At 42.1% G+C, this 16,184-nt stretch overlaps 1 protein-coding gene across 3 annotated transcripts in view; it reads left to right on the forward strand.

Moving 5' to 3' along the window:
* TRAPPC13 (trafficking protein particle complex subunit 13) overlaps window positions 1-16,184 on the forward strand; it is a 987,073-nt gene that overhangs the window by 714,995 nt on the left and 255,894 nt on the right. For all 3 annotated transcript variants that reach the window (XM_069627358.1, XM_069627359.1, XM_069627360.1), the window contains one exon: window positions 14,823-15,021. In XM_069627358.1, the coding sequence (XP_069483459.1) occupies window positions 14,823-15,021 (199 nt within the window). The remainder of the gene's footprint in view (window positions 1-14,822; window positions 15,022-16,184) is intronic.

Here is a 16,184-nt window from a genome sequence, read left to right on the forward strand (position 1 = left end):
ATCTAGTCTAGTAGGAGGGCAGCATCGATCGGTAAGCCCTGGTTTACTCCCTCTATGGGGGAAGACTGGTAAAGAGATTGCCACAAGCCAATGATCACTAACAGCGAAGTTAACAAAACTTGAACAAGTCTACATATATGAAATGTCAATATGGGGGGGAAGTTGGAACAATTCATACCTGGAGCCAATAAAGTATAAACAGTGAAGGCGTATAAACAGTGAAGGCGAACTCTGTTATACTTGGAGAACTGAAAGATAAAGAGAAGGTTATAAGAATACCTGGTGAAAGAAGTGCATCAGGCATTGAGCCTTTGGGGGAAAGATACATGGCAGGAGAGTATACCAGGGGATCTACACAGCCTAGAGGGGGATTCATGGCAGGGGAGTACACCAGGTAATCCATTGAGAGCAGATGAAAGGAAAAACCTTTGTGAAAAGGTTCCTGGAAGGAGAGTATACCAAGAGACCATCTTTTAGAAGTTGTTGCGTAGAAGAGACCCTTTTGCCATCCTTTCAAACACTGTTGCTTGGAAAAGGCACTTCTTCATCCTTGGAGGGTGTTGTGTGAAAGAACCACTTCTACTAACCTTAAATATTTTTTGAACAGAACATTTTCAATATTCTCCGTGAGACTTTTCAGGAGGAAGGGAATCATCCCCTGGACATAAGGATTGTTTTGTTGGATTTACATATTTGGTTTTTCGCACTTTAGTTTTCTGAATCTAAGGCAGCGTCATTTACCTTGCACCTTTTGTTGTTCATTTTTAGTGTGGGGGTCAGGTACTGGGTTGCCCAATTTTAACGACCAGACACAGACTGATCTTTAGTTTTGATTTCCTTGGCAGGGAAACTCTTTAGGATGGAGACAGAAATATTTACGTGTTGACTTCCCAGGCGAGCCTGCAAGCAGTTTTGGAAAATTGAAAAGGAAAACCTGGAAACCAACCCTGCAACATGATTCCTTATTACTAGACTCGCACTTGAAGCAGAGTTTACGACTTTCAAGGCAAAGTGGTGAAATGGGTAGTCTACGCCCAAAATTCATTGAAACATGTGCACACCTGCTGTGCCATCATGCAGCCTACAACTGAAAATCAAGTTCAGGTGAATGGCCTGCCGATCTGTCCAAAAAAAAATCCCATCTCACTGCTATGTCCCGAACACTTCTGGAAGGAGATACCACTCTGAGATTCCTCGGGTACCTGGAAATCTAGTCTACCACCATTTGGACTGCACTTTGCATCCTAGCCTGTCCTGCTAGCATCCAATTCCATAACGAAATCTAGAGAGGAACCGGAAATTGCCTGGCTTCTTTAGGCTTCCATGTGTTCAGCTACCAATGTGCTGGGCTCATAGAAGGGTTGTAGGTTATAACATCGCACAAATAATATCAAGGGCTGAAAATTAAGTGGTAATTACAAAGAGGGGAAAAGAACACATTTTACATTGAAAGTAATTTAAACAATAAAAATAAAGACATTTTAAATGAAGAAACTAAAATTAACTAAGTGCATTATTTTACAGTTTTCCTTAACAAATTCTGTTTAAATGTGTATATGTTTTTAAAAATGTTTTCTTTATTTCATATCTAGTTAACATTAGCAAGAGAATCCACCTATCAACACCAGCTAAACCCATCACCCACTTATTTGCACTTATTCCAGCTTCAAAAGTATCTTTGCAAATGGGGGGCAACTCCCTAAACTCCAAAGCACCATTTCAACCTTCTTGTCCCCTCCTCCTCTGCTCTGAACCATAGTGATCCCAGCCAGGAGACTTTTCCTTTTTGTTTTAATCAGTTATAATTTATTTAATAAAAAGTTGATATGCTTGTGCTTTCTTAATTTTTACATTAGGTACTTTAGTACAAGTTGTTTTTACCTCTTCATTTTAAGTATTCTTTGTATTTCCACGGTTATTTTTACAGTGTATCTCTAGAACAATCGGCACCCATTGCACATAGGTAAGATCTTCCTCAGATGCAATATCTTCTGTGTCTGGAGGGCTATAGAGAGGGCTGAGGAAAATTGTTTGTATCAAGGTAAAAGCATTGAGCTGTGAAATCCCAAGTAGACGTAGAAAAGAAGATCCTTAAATCATTTTTTGCACTCCAGATCAATGCCCCAAACCTATCTCTTAAAGATGAGGATGGTTTGGGGCACTGATTGTGAGTGCGAATATTGATTTAAAGTTCTTCTTTTCTTTTTTTTCCCCAAGAGTGTCCAATCTTTCAAACCCTCAAACGTCGTCACCAACACTGAAGCTATCTGAACTTTTGTTCAAATCTCCAAAGTTGGGCCACTAGCTTTACCACCATAGCTTTGTGAGTAAATCTCTATTAATCCTCTGTGTCTCGCAAGAGTGCCCTTTCCATGAGCCTTTCTCCCTAAAGCATACCCCAAGGTAATCGTATAAATCCACTCTCTCCAGTGGGGTACTTCTGATAATTAACCAAGCTCATGATTTTCTCTTTTCTGACCATGTTAAATTCTTTAAGTCTTGCACTCCATTCCTGTGTTATTACATAATTCATCAAGTACCTAATCCTTTTTGTAGGCCTGTAGGTGTCTTGCTAATCCGAACAGCATATAATCGGTGAAAATCAGAATGCAATCCACACCCCGCTGAAAGAGGGTGCGCCCATATTAAGATTCTTCATGGACTCGGCAAGCTTCTTGTTGTACAATGGGAATAAGAGCGTGGCCGGGACGCAGCCTTGTCTAACTCCTCTGGTGACTATGAAGGGATCAGTAGACTCCCATACCATAGTTCACAGTAGCAAAATGAGCCAGGTGAAGATGAAAAATGGCACATTCTTCAGAACACCTATGTCAGCAAGATGCTGTAAAAGTTTAAAACTAGGAACAGCATCCATTGCTCTATGTGGGCCAACAAACAGCAGGTTTAAAGGCTGTTCATACTATTTAGTTGTGATGTAAAAGAAAAAGTCAACAGACTTGAGCAATGGTATTTACCATAGTTCTAAAACATGCTTGGTGATCAGATACAATTTTTGCTTCAGTAACCGAATCCTCCAATCTTTGTAAGAGGACCTTCCCATAGACTTTGGCAGTTGTATCTAAGAAAGCAAGGGGATGATAGAAATGACATGGCAAACAAACACCTTTTTTTTTAACACTGCAACCATTTCTGCACTTTTCCACCTACTTGGAACCAGATAATTTGATGTAATGTTGTTAAATAGAATTTTAAAAAAAGCTCAAATAGGTTTTGAAGATATCTGCTGGTATTTTTAGAGGGTTCTGTTCTTCATCCACTTTTAAAACAATTTATCAAAATGCAACATTAGACTGGCACGCTTACAGATTTCCAGCAATATATTAGTTTATACTTAGTCTTTATATTACTGATCATACCACCCAGACAAAATATAATTTAATTATTTCAGACAGAAATATTCTGTAGAGGAAACTTCAAATCAAGTATTTATGGTTGTTAACATAGAGTAAGGAATAAAATACCAAGCTAATACTCTGAGTAACAACCTTTACATCTTTGGCACTTCATTACTCATAACTTGTCTCTTGAAGCTCTAGATGATCATATTGCTATTTTGCTTAACATCGTAAGAACTTTTCGACAGACATAATTGATTCGAGCACGCACAAGGTCATGATCACTGTCAATTCTCCGGCTCAGCTTGAAGTCTTCTATTATATACCAACTTTCTAAATGTACTGTTTTTTATATAATCCAGATAAGAATTGCATTTAGTGGCTTGGAAGGTGGATTGTGGTGAAATGTCTCCAGAGAACCGACGATTACATGCTCTGTATCTTTTCGTAGTAAGATTCTGCACTAAAATCATTGTCATTGGAGAACGCGGGGTAATATAATTACTAGCAAAAATAATGAGGTGATGGCTGGAAGGTTTAGAATTAATCTTACTACTCTGGCAATTGTTCTTGGAAACCCTCCAGACCATAGTTCTTCCCCTGCCAAGCCATTACAGAATTCTAAACCTTCCAGCCATCGCCTCTTTCTTTTGTGATATAATTACTATACAAAAATGGTATATTCTGTGTTTTATCAACCTCGGTATACAGATGGTCACAGGAACTTGAGCAACATATGTGTAACAACCCTTTGCGTCATACACATTTTTTCTATCCAGCTTTGTAACATATTCTCTGCACACATAATTATTTTTTCTGTTAGTCTCAAATATATTTTCACTATATATACATTCCAGGGCTTTGGTTGCCACCCGATACGTAAAATAACACCAATTTGCATTGACTTGTCCAAAAATTCTATTGCTAATAACTTTTCACCCATTTGACAGATTGTGATGACATTTTCAAAATAAAAGGTTTGTCATGGGGCCCTTCAAACTGGACATTTTGAGGGCATTTATTACACGGTGCAAAATGTATTAAGAAAAGAAAAAAAGCGGTTTTCATATTACTCCCATACATTTTCCCATTGAGTCAAAGGTGCTCCCATTGGACACTCGTGCATAAAAATGTTGGACGGTTTTGCGTTCAGTATGAAACAAGTAGGGCTCAAAGAGTTGCTGATGTGCCTTTTGAGCCCATTTTGTAAATCCGTCCAGTATATAGTTGTCTTTAAATTTGATGGAGAAGAGGCTACCCCATCACTAAAAATCTATTCTATATATCCCATGCATTGCTTGAAGCTGTGGCAGAGGTTTTCAAAACTAAAATTCTAGAGCCATGTTTGATATTTGTATGAATTTGCTTATGAAAGGAATGAAAAATGAAATTTAACATACTATATATGGGGACTGAGGTGGAAGTTGCAAGTAGCTGTGTGTTTGACCAAGCAGATAAAAATGCAGTATTCATAACATATTCTTTCGAAGGGTTCCCTTGTGACTTGTGAAGCTCTGGTTCATTAAACCAGCCCTTCTATCCAAAGGAGGAAAGCAACACAAAGAAGAGATTATCCTGCCCTTTGAAGTTCTTTTCAGGCATTTCATTGACAACAATTATTTATTGCTTCTTAGAAACAGTACCTACAAATGATAAAATAAGGTGTTCCTTTCTGTGGAATGCAACCAATGATTTGCACTTCACAAAAAGTGGTATGTCCCACATTATGGCAGGCTCCCATTACCCTGACGCGTGCTTCCTCAACCCAGTTCCCCATTACCACCACTCCCAAATCGCTCTTTCTCATCACAGTACCCAATTATACTCGCACATTCTTCATCCCACTAACCCATTTGTATCGGTTGCATCCGCCCATCGTCATTCTTCTTCATCCCAGTACCTCATTACCGCCATCTTCATTCTTTCTCCTCCCATTCCCCACTTATCCCCTCTGCACTTTTCCTTGTCCCAGCATCCCATTACATCTGGATCCCTCTTCCTCGTCCCAGTACTCAGTTACCCTAACCTCCTTTCTCCTTATTGCCACATAGAAAATATAGAAAATATACCAACAAAGTAAGTATATAAGAATAACACAGTAATGCGTTAAACATTTGTTAGGCAAGATTGTGTGCAGTACCCTTTGGGCGACTACAACAACATTGACCTCATGGCAATAGGAACACAACCTTTGGTATAGATCTGTACAACACAGGTTGGTAGTGTGGCTGAGCAGCCAGGCATATCTTAAGAGGGGTCAATGTGAGTAGTGGAGTTTTTACACAGCGATTCACAGGGACAAGTATTCAAATAAACTCTTACACTCAAGGTTTCTTGATTAAACAATTATTAATTTAAGTTAGTTGAATAAGCCTTCTTCAGAAGGGAGCAATATTTAAGTAACACAAAAATACACTTCAAAATACACTCTTTAGTTTCTCTAAATCAGCAAGTACCCATTTGGGATGACGCACGGATGTTTCCTACACCCTGAGGTGACTGTTGGGCAGAAACCTGTGCAGTTCCCTTAGGGACCACTGCAAAAAGTTTAAGACTACAGGAGTAAGCAGTAAACCCAATTGGTAGCAGTCTGCACCACCCAGATTTACCTGGTAGCTGTGGCTGAGCAGTCAGACTTCTCTCAAGAAGAGTTAGGCAGTATATAGAGTATACACAATAGGGCTAGAAATACAGCAGCACAAGCAAACACTGACCAGAGCTTTGGTATCAAAGTATATAATTATTTATTTAAAAACACACATGTAAAAATACACTGGCACTAATATTTCAAGCAAGTTCAAACACAGCCACTATAAATATATACACCTCCCTAGTTACTTATTCGACAAGTCTAGGTTAAGGCACCACTTATTTAGCAAAACAGAGGGGAGCGCGTAACCGTAGATGGCACTCCAATAATTTGTTTAAAAAGGGAGAGAAAAGGCAGAATAGGAAAAACACACAGTACCAACACTTTTAAGAAACCAGAGCAAGTCAAGAAAGGCAGGGTCTATTGTAGAGCAAAAAGTTCATAGGCCAGGCCCACTCTTGGAGAGAGCAAGGCGGAATGTGCCCAAGATCACACAGTGGAAATGCACTCAAAGTCTTTGCAGAAAAGTCAAAAGAGGTTGGATCAAGTTAGAAAGGTAATGTTAGCAGGTCCGAGGTCACCCCAGGATAGAGAGTCAAGGATTTACGGGACACCTTGGACAGTCTGTTGCAAGGGAGACCAGGCCGGACACAGTACCTGAAATGGTGAGAAAGCTCCAGCGGGGGCAGTTGTTCCTGGCAGCGGGTGCAAGTCGGAGCTTCATCCAGGGGAAGAGATGATCTCGACGTGGAGGAAAGCTGGAGGTCGTTGCACTGCCAGGGAAGAAACCAGCAGCGGAGTTTCCCAGTTAAAAGGTATGACCCTTTTATTCGCGCTAGTGGTGAAGCGTGGCTATCCGGCCGCCGGGGTGCTTGGCACGGGCGATTCGACCACGAGACGATCCAGGAAGGCGAAAAAGGCGAACTGGTTGGTCCCACCAGCTCAAGGGGAAGAAGACTCTCCTGGAAGAAGATCTCCTCTGTCGTCGGGGAAGTGGTGAGTTCGTACAGCAGGGCTCCACCGGCGGTGTCGTCGTTGTAGAAGCCTCAGCTTCTCCCCTCTTCGGATTCTTTAGGTCCTGTGGCGACTTCTGAAGTTCCAGTCCCCAAAGCCCTGCTATTATGCAGCAAAACCCCCATTCATCAGCCTAGCTGTCACTCAAACATGCTAAGAGTGCGACTTGAGTTGCCAAGGCAACTCAGTCCAGGGTGCCTAATCCCCCTCCCACACATCCTGTTGACCCCAGACAGAGTGGCACCATTTGGAGGGCTTCTGTGGAGAAGTCCACCAAAAAGTGGAACAAAGGGCTCGACTTGGGTTAGAGTTTCAGAGGCCATCACAAACGCCATTTTAAAACCGAGTCCTGGCAAAAAGACCCAACCGGGGGATAAATATTAAATAACCCGGCGGTATCTTTAACATTACACCAAAAAGTGGTGCGTTTAAAATGAATGGGAAAATCCCATAGGAAATATTCCGGTGGAATATTTTGCGTGGTATCCACTGCCACCAGCCAGAAACTCGACAAGGGGGGACTGGACAGTGCCCCCTTGGAAAACAGACCCAGGGGCAATCGAATTACCCCTACCAGTACTTCCACAATAGGGTTGTTTGTACTGGTTCTGTTCATAATTTAAGACTAGTAAAGCCAATGGTAACTTTACATGCCCTGGGAGACAGTAGTCAGTCCCAGGGTATGGAGTCTATGTTTGGGGGTCACTATGACACCCCTGTGTTACTGCACTGAGGGTGCTGTGTAACACACATACCAAAAACGCATGAAGCCCTATGGAGTAAAAGACCCCATATCCCATAAAACACATTACATAGTCAAAGGACATTCTCAAATCATGTCTAAGAGTGGGAGAAAAAGAGTCTCACTCTTAGCAGGAGAAAAAAAAATAAACCCCAAAAATCCAGCGAAGCTGCTGGGGGACTCACTAGGTTTGGGGAATTAGCCTTAACAGAGAATTCTCCTTAACACTGACTTAAATAACTAGGACACTGTGGACATTAATATATCACTGGTACTTTTAGAGCAATACTGAGTTGGTGTCAAAAGGGTTTAGAATAAAACAAAGGATAAACAAATATTCTGAAGCAGGTAAGTACTTTTGAACCCCCAATGCAAAGTAAATTAACCCTTTCCTGGAGGAAAGGTAAAGCACAAGGTCAGAGGTAAGAAGAGTCTTTCAGGGAGCCAGGCCAGCCATGTTAATTAAGCAAAGTGAACTGAAGCACTTCTTGCAGGTAAGTGAAAGTCTTGTACAATGTTGTAGTAGTCTTTGTAGAAAAATAGAATCACTGTATGGCCACAAGCTGGGAGGCTTGTGAGCGGCAAAGCTGCAAGCAACTCTGCAAAAGCAACCAAGACAAGTCTCAACTGAGAACAGGCAAGGCTACACAACAAGAGGTAAGTCCCCTTAGTTTTGCAGTACCTTTGGTTAGAAGAAATTGGTTCCAGCTAGCCTGTGTAGGTCTGCAGATCCTGTTGTTCCTGGGCCTCAGTCGTGGGAACAAGAGGGAGGACGTCTGGGGACTCCTGTACTACAAATTGAATGTCGGCGGCAGCAACGGGCAAACTTCAGATCAGCGGCACTTTGCGGTTTCAGCTCCTCGCGGCTCTCGCAAATAGCACACCTGCAGTTCTTGGATACCACTATGGACTTTCCTCGTATCTGGGGTCCAGCACTCTGTTGAGGTGGCTCAGGCTTGGTCAGTCCTGCTTCCTGGGAGTCCGGACGATCTTCCTGGAGCTGGGGTTCGATTTAGACACTCACTCGATTCTGGTGAGGATTTCCAGATGAGCTCGTCTTGGGGTCGATTGGTCCCACAACCCAAGGGAAGAAGTCGTCCTTTGCAGGTCTTCTCTAATCGAGGCGAATTCAGAGCTTCAACACTGCAGCAGAGCTTCACCGGGCAAACCAACGGTCCATGAGTTGCAGCAGGCGTCTCTTCCAAGTTCTTCTTCTGATTCCTTCATCTAGTTGTTGACTCTGCATTCCAAGCAAAAAGCCTTGCCTTTTATGCAGGTTTCTCCCATTCATTCGCAGCTTGTCAATCACACAGCAGGGTGGCTGTCCTCCAAGGACAGCCCTCCAGCCAATCGTCCTTGGGTGCATTCCTGTAACCATGGAGACTAAGCACAGGGAGTTTCGGGCACCTCCCTCGCTTCCTGCCCTGCTAGACACGCTAGAGCCAGAGGTGGGCTTCACTTGTGAATCCCACCAAAGACAAAACGAACAAAGGGACCAACTCTGCTTTGGCACGCAGAGAAAATTTCGAAAGACCTTTCCAACAAGAAATGGGGGGGAGGGGAGAAGACCGGGGCATTTTGACAAAATGGGCACCCATGGGTGCTATACTGCTGCTGCAATTGCAGCCCACTGTAGAAACACAATGGTAGAAAAAAGTAAACCACTGCCACCAGCCATTAATTGTAGAAAGGGTAACATAAAAATGTTACCTGAGAAACTATACAAAGGGGATACTAAGTAACCCCTAGGGCACCCTATGGTAAGATAGTGTGTGCTGGGTCTAGAAAGTTACACAATGTAAATAAAGTCAATTTCACTTCACTGCTCTTGGAAACAGTAGTTTCACCAAGAGAAGGTATTTACACCTTTGGGAAATCTAAGACTTCCCTGTGTCACTGCACTGAAGGTGCTTTGTGTCACAATGTAAAGATGATGCCTATGGAGATTGTCACACTCCAAAGTCAAAAGAAACTGAGTCCAAATCACAGACAAATACATGCGAGAGTGGGAAAAAGGTCTCAGTCTCTCCAGGTTAGACATTAAAAGCCCTTCAGTCCATCAAAAAGAGCTGGGGGTCTCTAGAAGGGAATTAGCACATTTCTGAGAATTCTCCCTAACAAGATTAATACCACCTCACTCAATAAAACACAATATAGCTAACTACCCTAACTGTGATGTATTAGGTCTTCATGTTATGTGAAAGGAGCGAGGAAAATGGTTAAACATTGTAAGAAGCAGACACAATGAGACAACAGATACAAATAAAATGGTTAAGTCCCAGTTCTCCCCACTACATACATGTTTCAAACATGTAACCATTGTCTCTTACAGTACCGTCATTATTTTCTTCTATGACACAGAGAAAATTGCAGTTATTACAGCAAAATGAATAATCATTCACTGGTACTATCAAAACGTATGCTTTCTCTTGCGGAAACTCTAAAACTCTAGAACCGCAAGGGTCAAGAGGAAAATGTCTGTCATATCCTAAAGTTCACAACGTTATGAAATATTTATTTCATCGGAATCCATGGGAGAACCCCAATAGGCCATCAGTGATTGTAGGTAAAGGTTTGGTAAGTTCTGTGTTCATCCCACAGGTGCAGCAGGAGGGGCAACGAGACAACTGGAGAGCCATAGGGATCTCCCAAAGATGTGTTGCATGCCACGGTTCAGGGACCAGCAGACCAGGAAGAGCTTGTTACAGGGGCAGTGGGGTTGCAAAGCGCACTGTTCCTGGCCTCAGGGGATCCTGAAAAACAGAACCAACTACAGGATCAGGGTCTAGGGACTAGAGGACAGGTATTCAAGAGGCATGGGTGCTACAAATTTGGCCCAGCACTGGCATGCACACAGGTCAATGTGGGTGTTGGGTTTAGGTTGGACTAGTTGTGTTTGGTTGGCTTTGGTCAGTTTTACTGAAGCCCACAACCCAGCACGGACCCTGAAGAGGTAAACCTAAAAGGAAGAGATGACTCATGAGGGGCAGAACATGGCAGCGGCAACTGGAGCACTCTGCAGGACCCAGCAAGGGACCCAAGTCAGCCCATGGTAGCAGGAGGGTTTAGAAGGCCAGCAAGGAAACGGTCTCAGGGAGAGGACAATGGCTGGAGGCAACACATGGTGTCCAACAGGCAGAAAAATTAGCAGCTACTCAGGTTTGCAGGCCAGGAAAGCAGGAGATACCCCCACCCTTTAGATACTTTGGCCAGAAATATTTTACCAGGTGTACTGCAGCTGCAGGCGAAGAAGGGTCCAGTAAGGAGTGTAAGAAGCAAAGGAAGAGCTCAGCAAGGGATCCACAAGCAGGGAAAAGAAGGATGCAAAGGGCCCAGTGCCCTGCCAGACTGGCTACTCAAGGATCCTAAGCAACAGCCAATGTAGGTGAGTTCAAGAACTGATCTAAGGCATGTACAGGGTCTCCCACTGATAAGCACATTCACATAAGGGCTTGCAATCCCACCAGTCACACTCTAGGCACAACATTAGGGTTTGGATGGTGAAGCAATCAGTGCTGGCCAGGAAAGCACACCAAGCATACAGGCACTGGATTGGGGTGTCTGGGGGACTTTATAAACCCTTTAGTTCTTCCCTAAATTTAAACTGAGGGTGTACTTTTGGGCTCAGGATGAACCTAGGTCAGAAGAATGTGACTGTGCTACACCCAGGCAAAGAAAGGCCACACAACAAAATGATTGGGTGCAAGACATAAAAAATGCATTAGTACAATGGCTAGTAAAGCAATAAAAATGGCTACAAGCCTGGTGTAGCCAACCATAAATTACAGCTGCCACAAGCTTACTCCTGAAAACATTTCAGGGTGATAGAATGACCATGCTAGCCATATGGGATACTAAGCCCATCATATTAGTCTGGTCATAATAAGAGTTGAAAAACCATGTGAGTCACAATCTAAAAGCAGTGTCACCCTACCCATGAATGTATAGGCCAAAGGACCTCTTTTCAAGATGTTCTAGGATCACAGATACCTTTGTACTTTGGGGGTTGTGGGGCATCAGGAGTGTGATTGTGAATGCTCTAACTGAAAAGTAGCATGGAATTGCACTAAGCATCTACTGTAACGCTTGCATTCCCCACTACATATGCACACTATTCAGTGTCTTGAGGTCCATTCATAAAGTGATTTAAAGCAGAAGAATGGAAATGCTGCAAACAGCGCTTCTTAAGCTCTGGGAATCCCTGCCCCTCAAATAAGCAGGCCATCCGGAATAACTAAGCCATGTTTACTCTTCACTGCAAAACATATCGCAACCAAACTCTCTTGACTCTTATTCATACACATCCGAGAAGTACACCTTGTGAAACCTGATTGTATAGAGAAGTCTGGTTTGTTATCATTATGGAATCATTACCCATTTAGGGATCCAGTTATCCATCATTGCATCCTGTTTAGTTATCCATCATTCCTACTGATTAGTAGTGACATTAGACTATCCACATTATGCTGCCACTTTGTATACATTTGCAATTTGCTATAGAATGAGGCCTGTTATATTTGAAGTGCCATGTAGAGACACATGTTATATTTGTAGAGACATGTAGGCACATGTAGAGATATGTTGTGTATTATGTATGCATGTAGAGAGACACGCATGAGTGTGCACTTAGAATATGCATTGAGGCATTATAGATACCACTTGGGTTTGCTAGTGAGAGAGTAAGCACTAGAGAAAGAATGAGGCCTATGGCATTATTAAGCCATTCAGTTGAGACACACAGAAGCGCCGCGGAGTGCGGAAAGTTGTTATGAGTTACAGTGTACAAAGTATGCGTAAACAGTTGCTTGACAGACAGATAACGTGACTTTTGGTCCGATTGGAGAAGGGAAGGGAGGCCTTATCAGACTAGCTGGTGCTTTGCAGACAGAGAGAAGGTGGGGGCAGGCAGCATCATGAAGAGAAAGGGAGAGCTTTGCAGGAAGAGACATAAGGAGAGAGGGATTTGAATGGAGAAATATGAGGAGATGGTAAGATGGTGTACCGCAGGCAGAAGAAGGCCATGGTATAGATTTGTAGAAAATGTCATGATGACCAGAACACGCAGCGATTGAAAAGTACAAGTACATGCATCACAGACATTTAGGCACCGCTCAAATATAGAAATGCTGACAGACAGAAAGAGAGGCATTTTAGCTTAGAGAGAACGAGTGTAACCATGGATATGAATACATCATTGAACAGCATAATGAGAGGTGAGGCTCTGAGAGGAGAGTGGTGGCTGCTCTCTGCTGGTCTGCTCTCTGAGGCGAGAGGGAGTAGTTCGAGATGCTAGTTGGAGATGGCACACTGACACTCTGAGATGGAAGAGAGAGGTTTGACGGTGGCAAAGGAGAAACGTTTGGATGACTCAGAGAGGAAGCAGAAGGGAAAGCATTCTTTGTGAGCTGATGAGATCGATCTGGCAGAGAGAAGCCTGGCCCTGACTGACTAGCTGGTTGCAGAGTTAGCGGGAGAGGAGAGACAGAGCAACACAGAGAAAAAGGGGAGTATTGCTGAATAAGACACGTGCATGGGGAATTAGAACAGACTCACACAGAGCTTTGGCTGACATGATAGATGGGGTAATCAGACAGGGTTTGTCTTAGAGAGAATGAAGTATGGTGTGGACTGGAGTTATTAGATTGCTTGTATTAGAAGCCTGTAAGGCTTATAGTTATTGCATTGCATGGTAGATTTGCACCAAAAGCATAAAAGGTCCAAATTCGAGGTTTGCATTATAGTAGTGTTTGCATGATGCATTGCTATGTATGAATAGAAGTGTTTCTATTGTTGACTCGATTCATGTGTTTTCTTTGTCTTATGTTAGTGTGTCCCTAGGAGTAAGATGGGAGTAATCTATCAGTAACAAGGTGCACAATGGCCCTGAGATACAAGAGCGGGGGGGGGGGGCATAGTGATCCACACCCCACTAGGAGATTGTCTTAGAGAGACAACTGGTCACCCACGCGGGGCTAGGCCAAAGGTAGATTTGTGACACTTTCCACTACGTGGGTCCTAAGTATATCCCTTCCACTGAAAAAGGTTTGCTGAGGATTCCAACAAGCAATAGTTAGCAATTCTTCAGATGATGCTTCTTACCACTGGTCATTCCATTCTGTGGTATTTACATCTGTGCCATTACAAATGGGGCACGTTTTTAAGCAATCTCGGGATCCAATAGTTACCAAAATAGATGACACGACACATTCTTCTACTGATTGTTTCAACAGCTGGAGCAGACATCCTTTCACCAAGGTGCAAATAGTCTACTCTGTTGATGTATCCATTCTCTGAATAACGAGTCCAGTTAAAACATAGAGTAGTATTGTTGCCTGAATTATTGTATCATTGCTTAGCTGTTTCACTGCTGTTTTTACCCATATTTATTTGCAGAGTTCTCCCGAATCATAGATCTTAATGCACAGTGTTGAAAGTGTGTACACCACGACAGCCTCTCCTTCGATGGACAGGTCGTAGAATCATTTGAGATTTGTTGGAAATACCGTAACGTCATTTTTTATTTGGATTCTTATAAGGAAGCATAGTAGCTTTCGATTTTACTTGATCATCCAGAAACCATAAACGGGCATCTGTCTCATAACATAGTAATTGTATTTAGTTTTTAATGGTTTTCAGGTAACAGATTATTGTATTTGTAACGTATTATTCGTGCACAATAAAGTAGAACAGTCATGTGGTTGTTTCGCCGAAAACAATCTTGGGTGACAGAGGTAGGTTGAGTTGTTTATTTATATTGCGCACCGAACCCTTAGGTAAATGGCCGCGTATCTTACAGTTACATATTTACATAAATTGACCTATTGCCAGACACATCAAAACTAGGGATGAGAGATGCAACCAGGATTTCAGCCACTGGGGTGATGATTTACCATATAAGAAAACTGAATGCATTTCAAATCACATGTTTATCAGTTTAGAACCCCTTTGGCACTTTCTTCCCAATTACTGATGAGTGTGTTGGTGTACCCATGGGGGTGTTGGAGCATATTAGCCATATGACTGAGCAGTGCATGTTTGAGTTCTGTACCTGACTTCTCCAAAAAAAAAAGTAGAAATCATTCTGTTATTTTATGAAGGAATGTCTTTCCCTCTCTTCCAGCTTATCTACCTTTGGAACAAGGACATATTTGCAGCCTTTGGATACACGTCAGTACTTGTATTGCCTAAAACCGAAACCAGAATTTGCAGAAAAGGCTGGGGTCATCAAGGGTGTAACTGTAATTGGAAAATTAGATATAGTGTGGAAGACCAACCTAGGAGAAAGAGGAAGACTACAGACCAGTCAACTGCAAAGAATGGTATGTTTTTCATTTGCAGATCAAGGAATGAGTGGACCCCACGCCGGTAGATAGACTTGAATTCAAGAATCATTGTTTTGTCTGTGGTCCTGTCGACAAAAGTTCCCCTTTTGCACTGGGAGCTAATTCCAATCCAAGTAAAGGGTCCTGTCGGTTTAGACAGGAGCTTGGAAGGACCTTGCATGAGTAATCATGTGTATATGTAAGCTATATTGTTAAAGAATTACTTCAAAAAAGACCACTTGCAGGCATACACTGTGGCACAAGCACCTACAACGTAGCGGTTTGCGTCCAGGAGCTCTAGTCTTGAAGAGCAACAAAGCACACAATGAGACCTCAAAACATTTGAGAACAGTCATGCACTACAAGTTCATATTATAAAGCACAAGTACTTGTAGATAGAAGGTACAATGTTTTCCCTGAGACAGAAATGCATTGGAGGACTTAGTTTGACTCCTTCTGTCTGTACTGTTTTAATTGAGACACGTTTTTGACTGTAACACAATCTGGTGAACCATTGTATATAATACATGAGTATATACTGCAAATATACTGAAAATGGTCTTTTCTGAAGACATTCTTTAATTCTATAGCTTACATATACAAGATAGATCATACTGAGATCCTTCTAAACTGACAGGACCCTTTACTTGGATGTTATCATTTGCAGAAATTGTGTTTTTGATACCTACGTTTGTCATAAAACTGATGAAGTACATTTCAGCAACTTTCAGTCACAAAGTGTTGTGTGCAAGGAAGTCCAGATGTTGGTTTTTATATTTGGATTCGGCCACATTTTGCTGGTCTCAATGCAGTGGTGGCATTTGTACATTATAATAAAAAAAAAAGTATTTTTAACCACTTAGCTCCTAATAAAGATCATGATTAAAACAATCCCACATATACATAAATTACTATCTATAGAAAGGGAAAATCTACAAACGTTGGGAATGAAAATGCTATTATTGCAATCTATGCAAAGAACCAAACCACCAAGTCTACAAATAGTAGAAATAATAATGTTCATGTACAAATACTCACGCTATACCACAACAAATAAACCATAAAACGCAAAGTATGAACCCTAAGTGAAGTTTTAAGGTTAGATTTGTAGTGGTGTGGAGTGACATTAGCCCTACTGTTTATGATGGTTACTGTTTTTT

Source organism: Ambystoma mexicanum, chromosome 6p, assembly GCF_040938575.1.
Source record: "Ambystoma mexicanum isolate Mex_15411 chromosome 6p, UKY_AmexF1_1, whole genome shotgun sequence".
Taxonomy (NCBI): Eukaryota; Metazoa; Chordata; class Amphibia; order Caudata; family Ambystomatidae; genus Ambystoma; species Ambystoma mexicanum.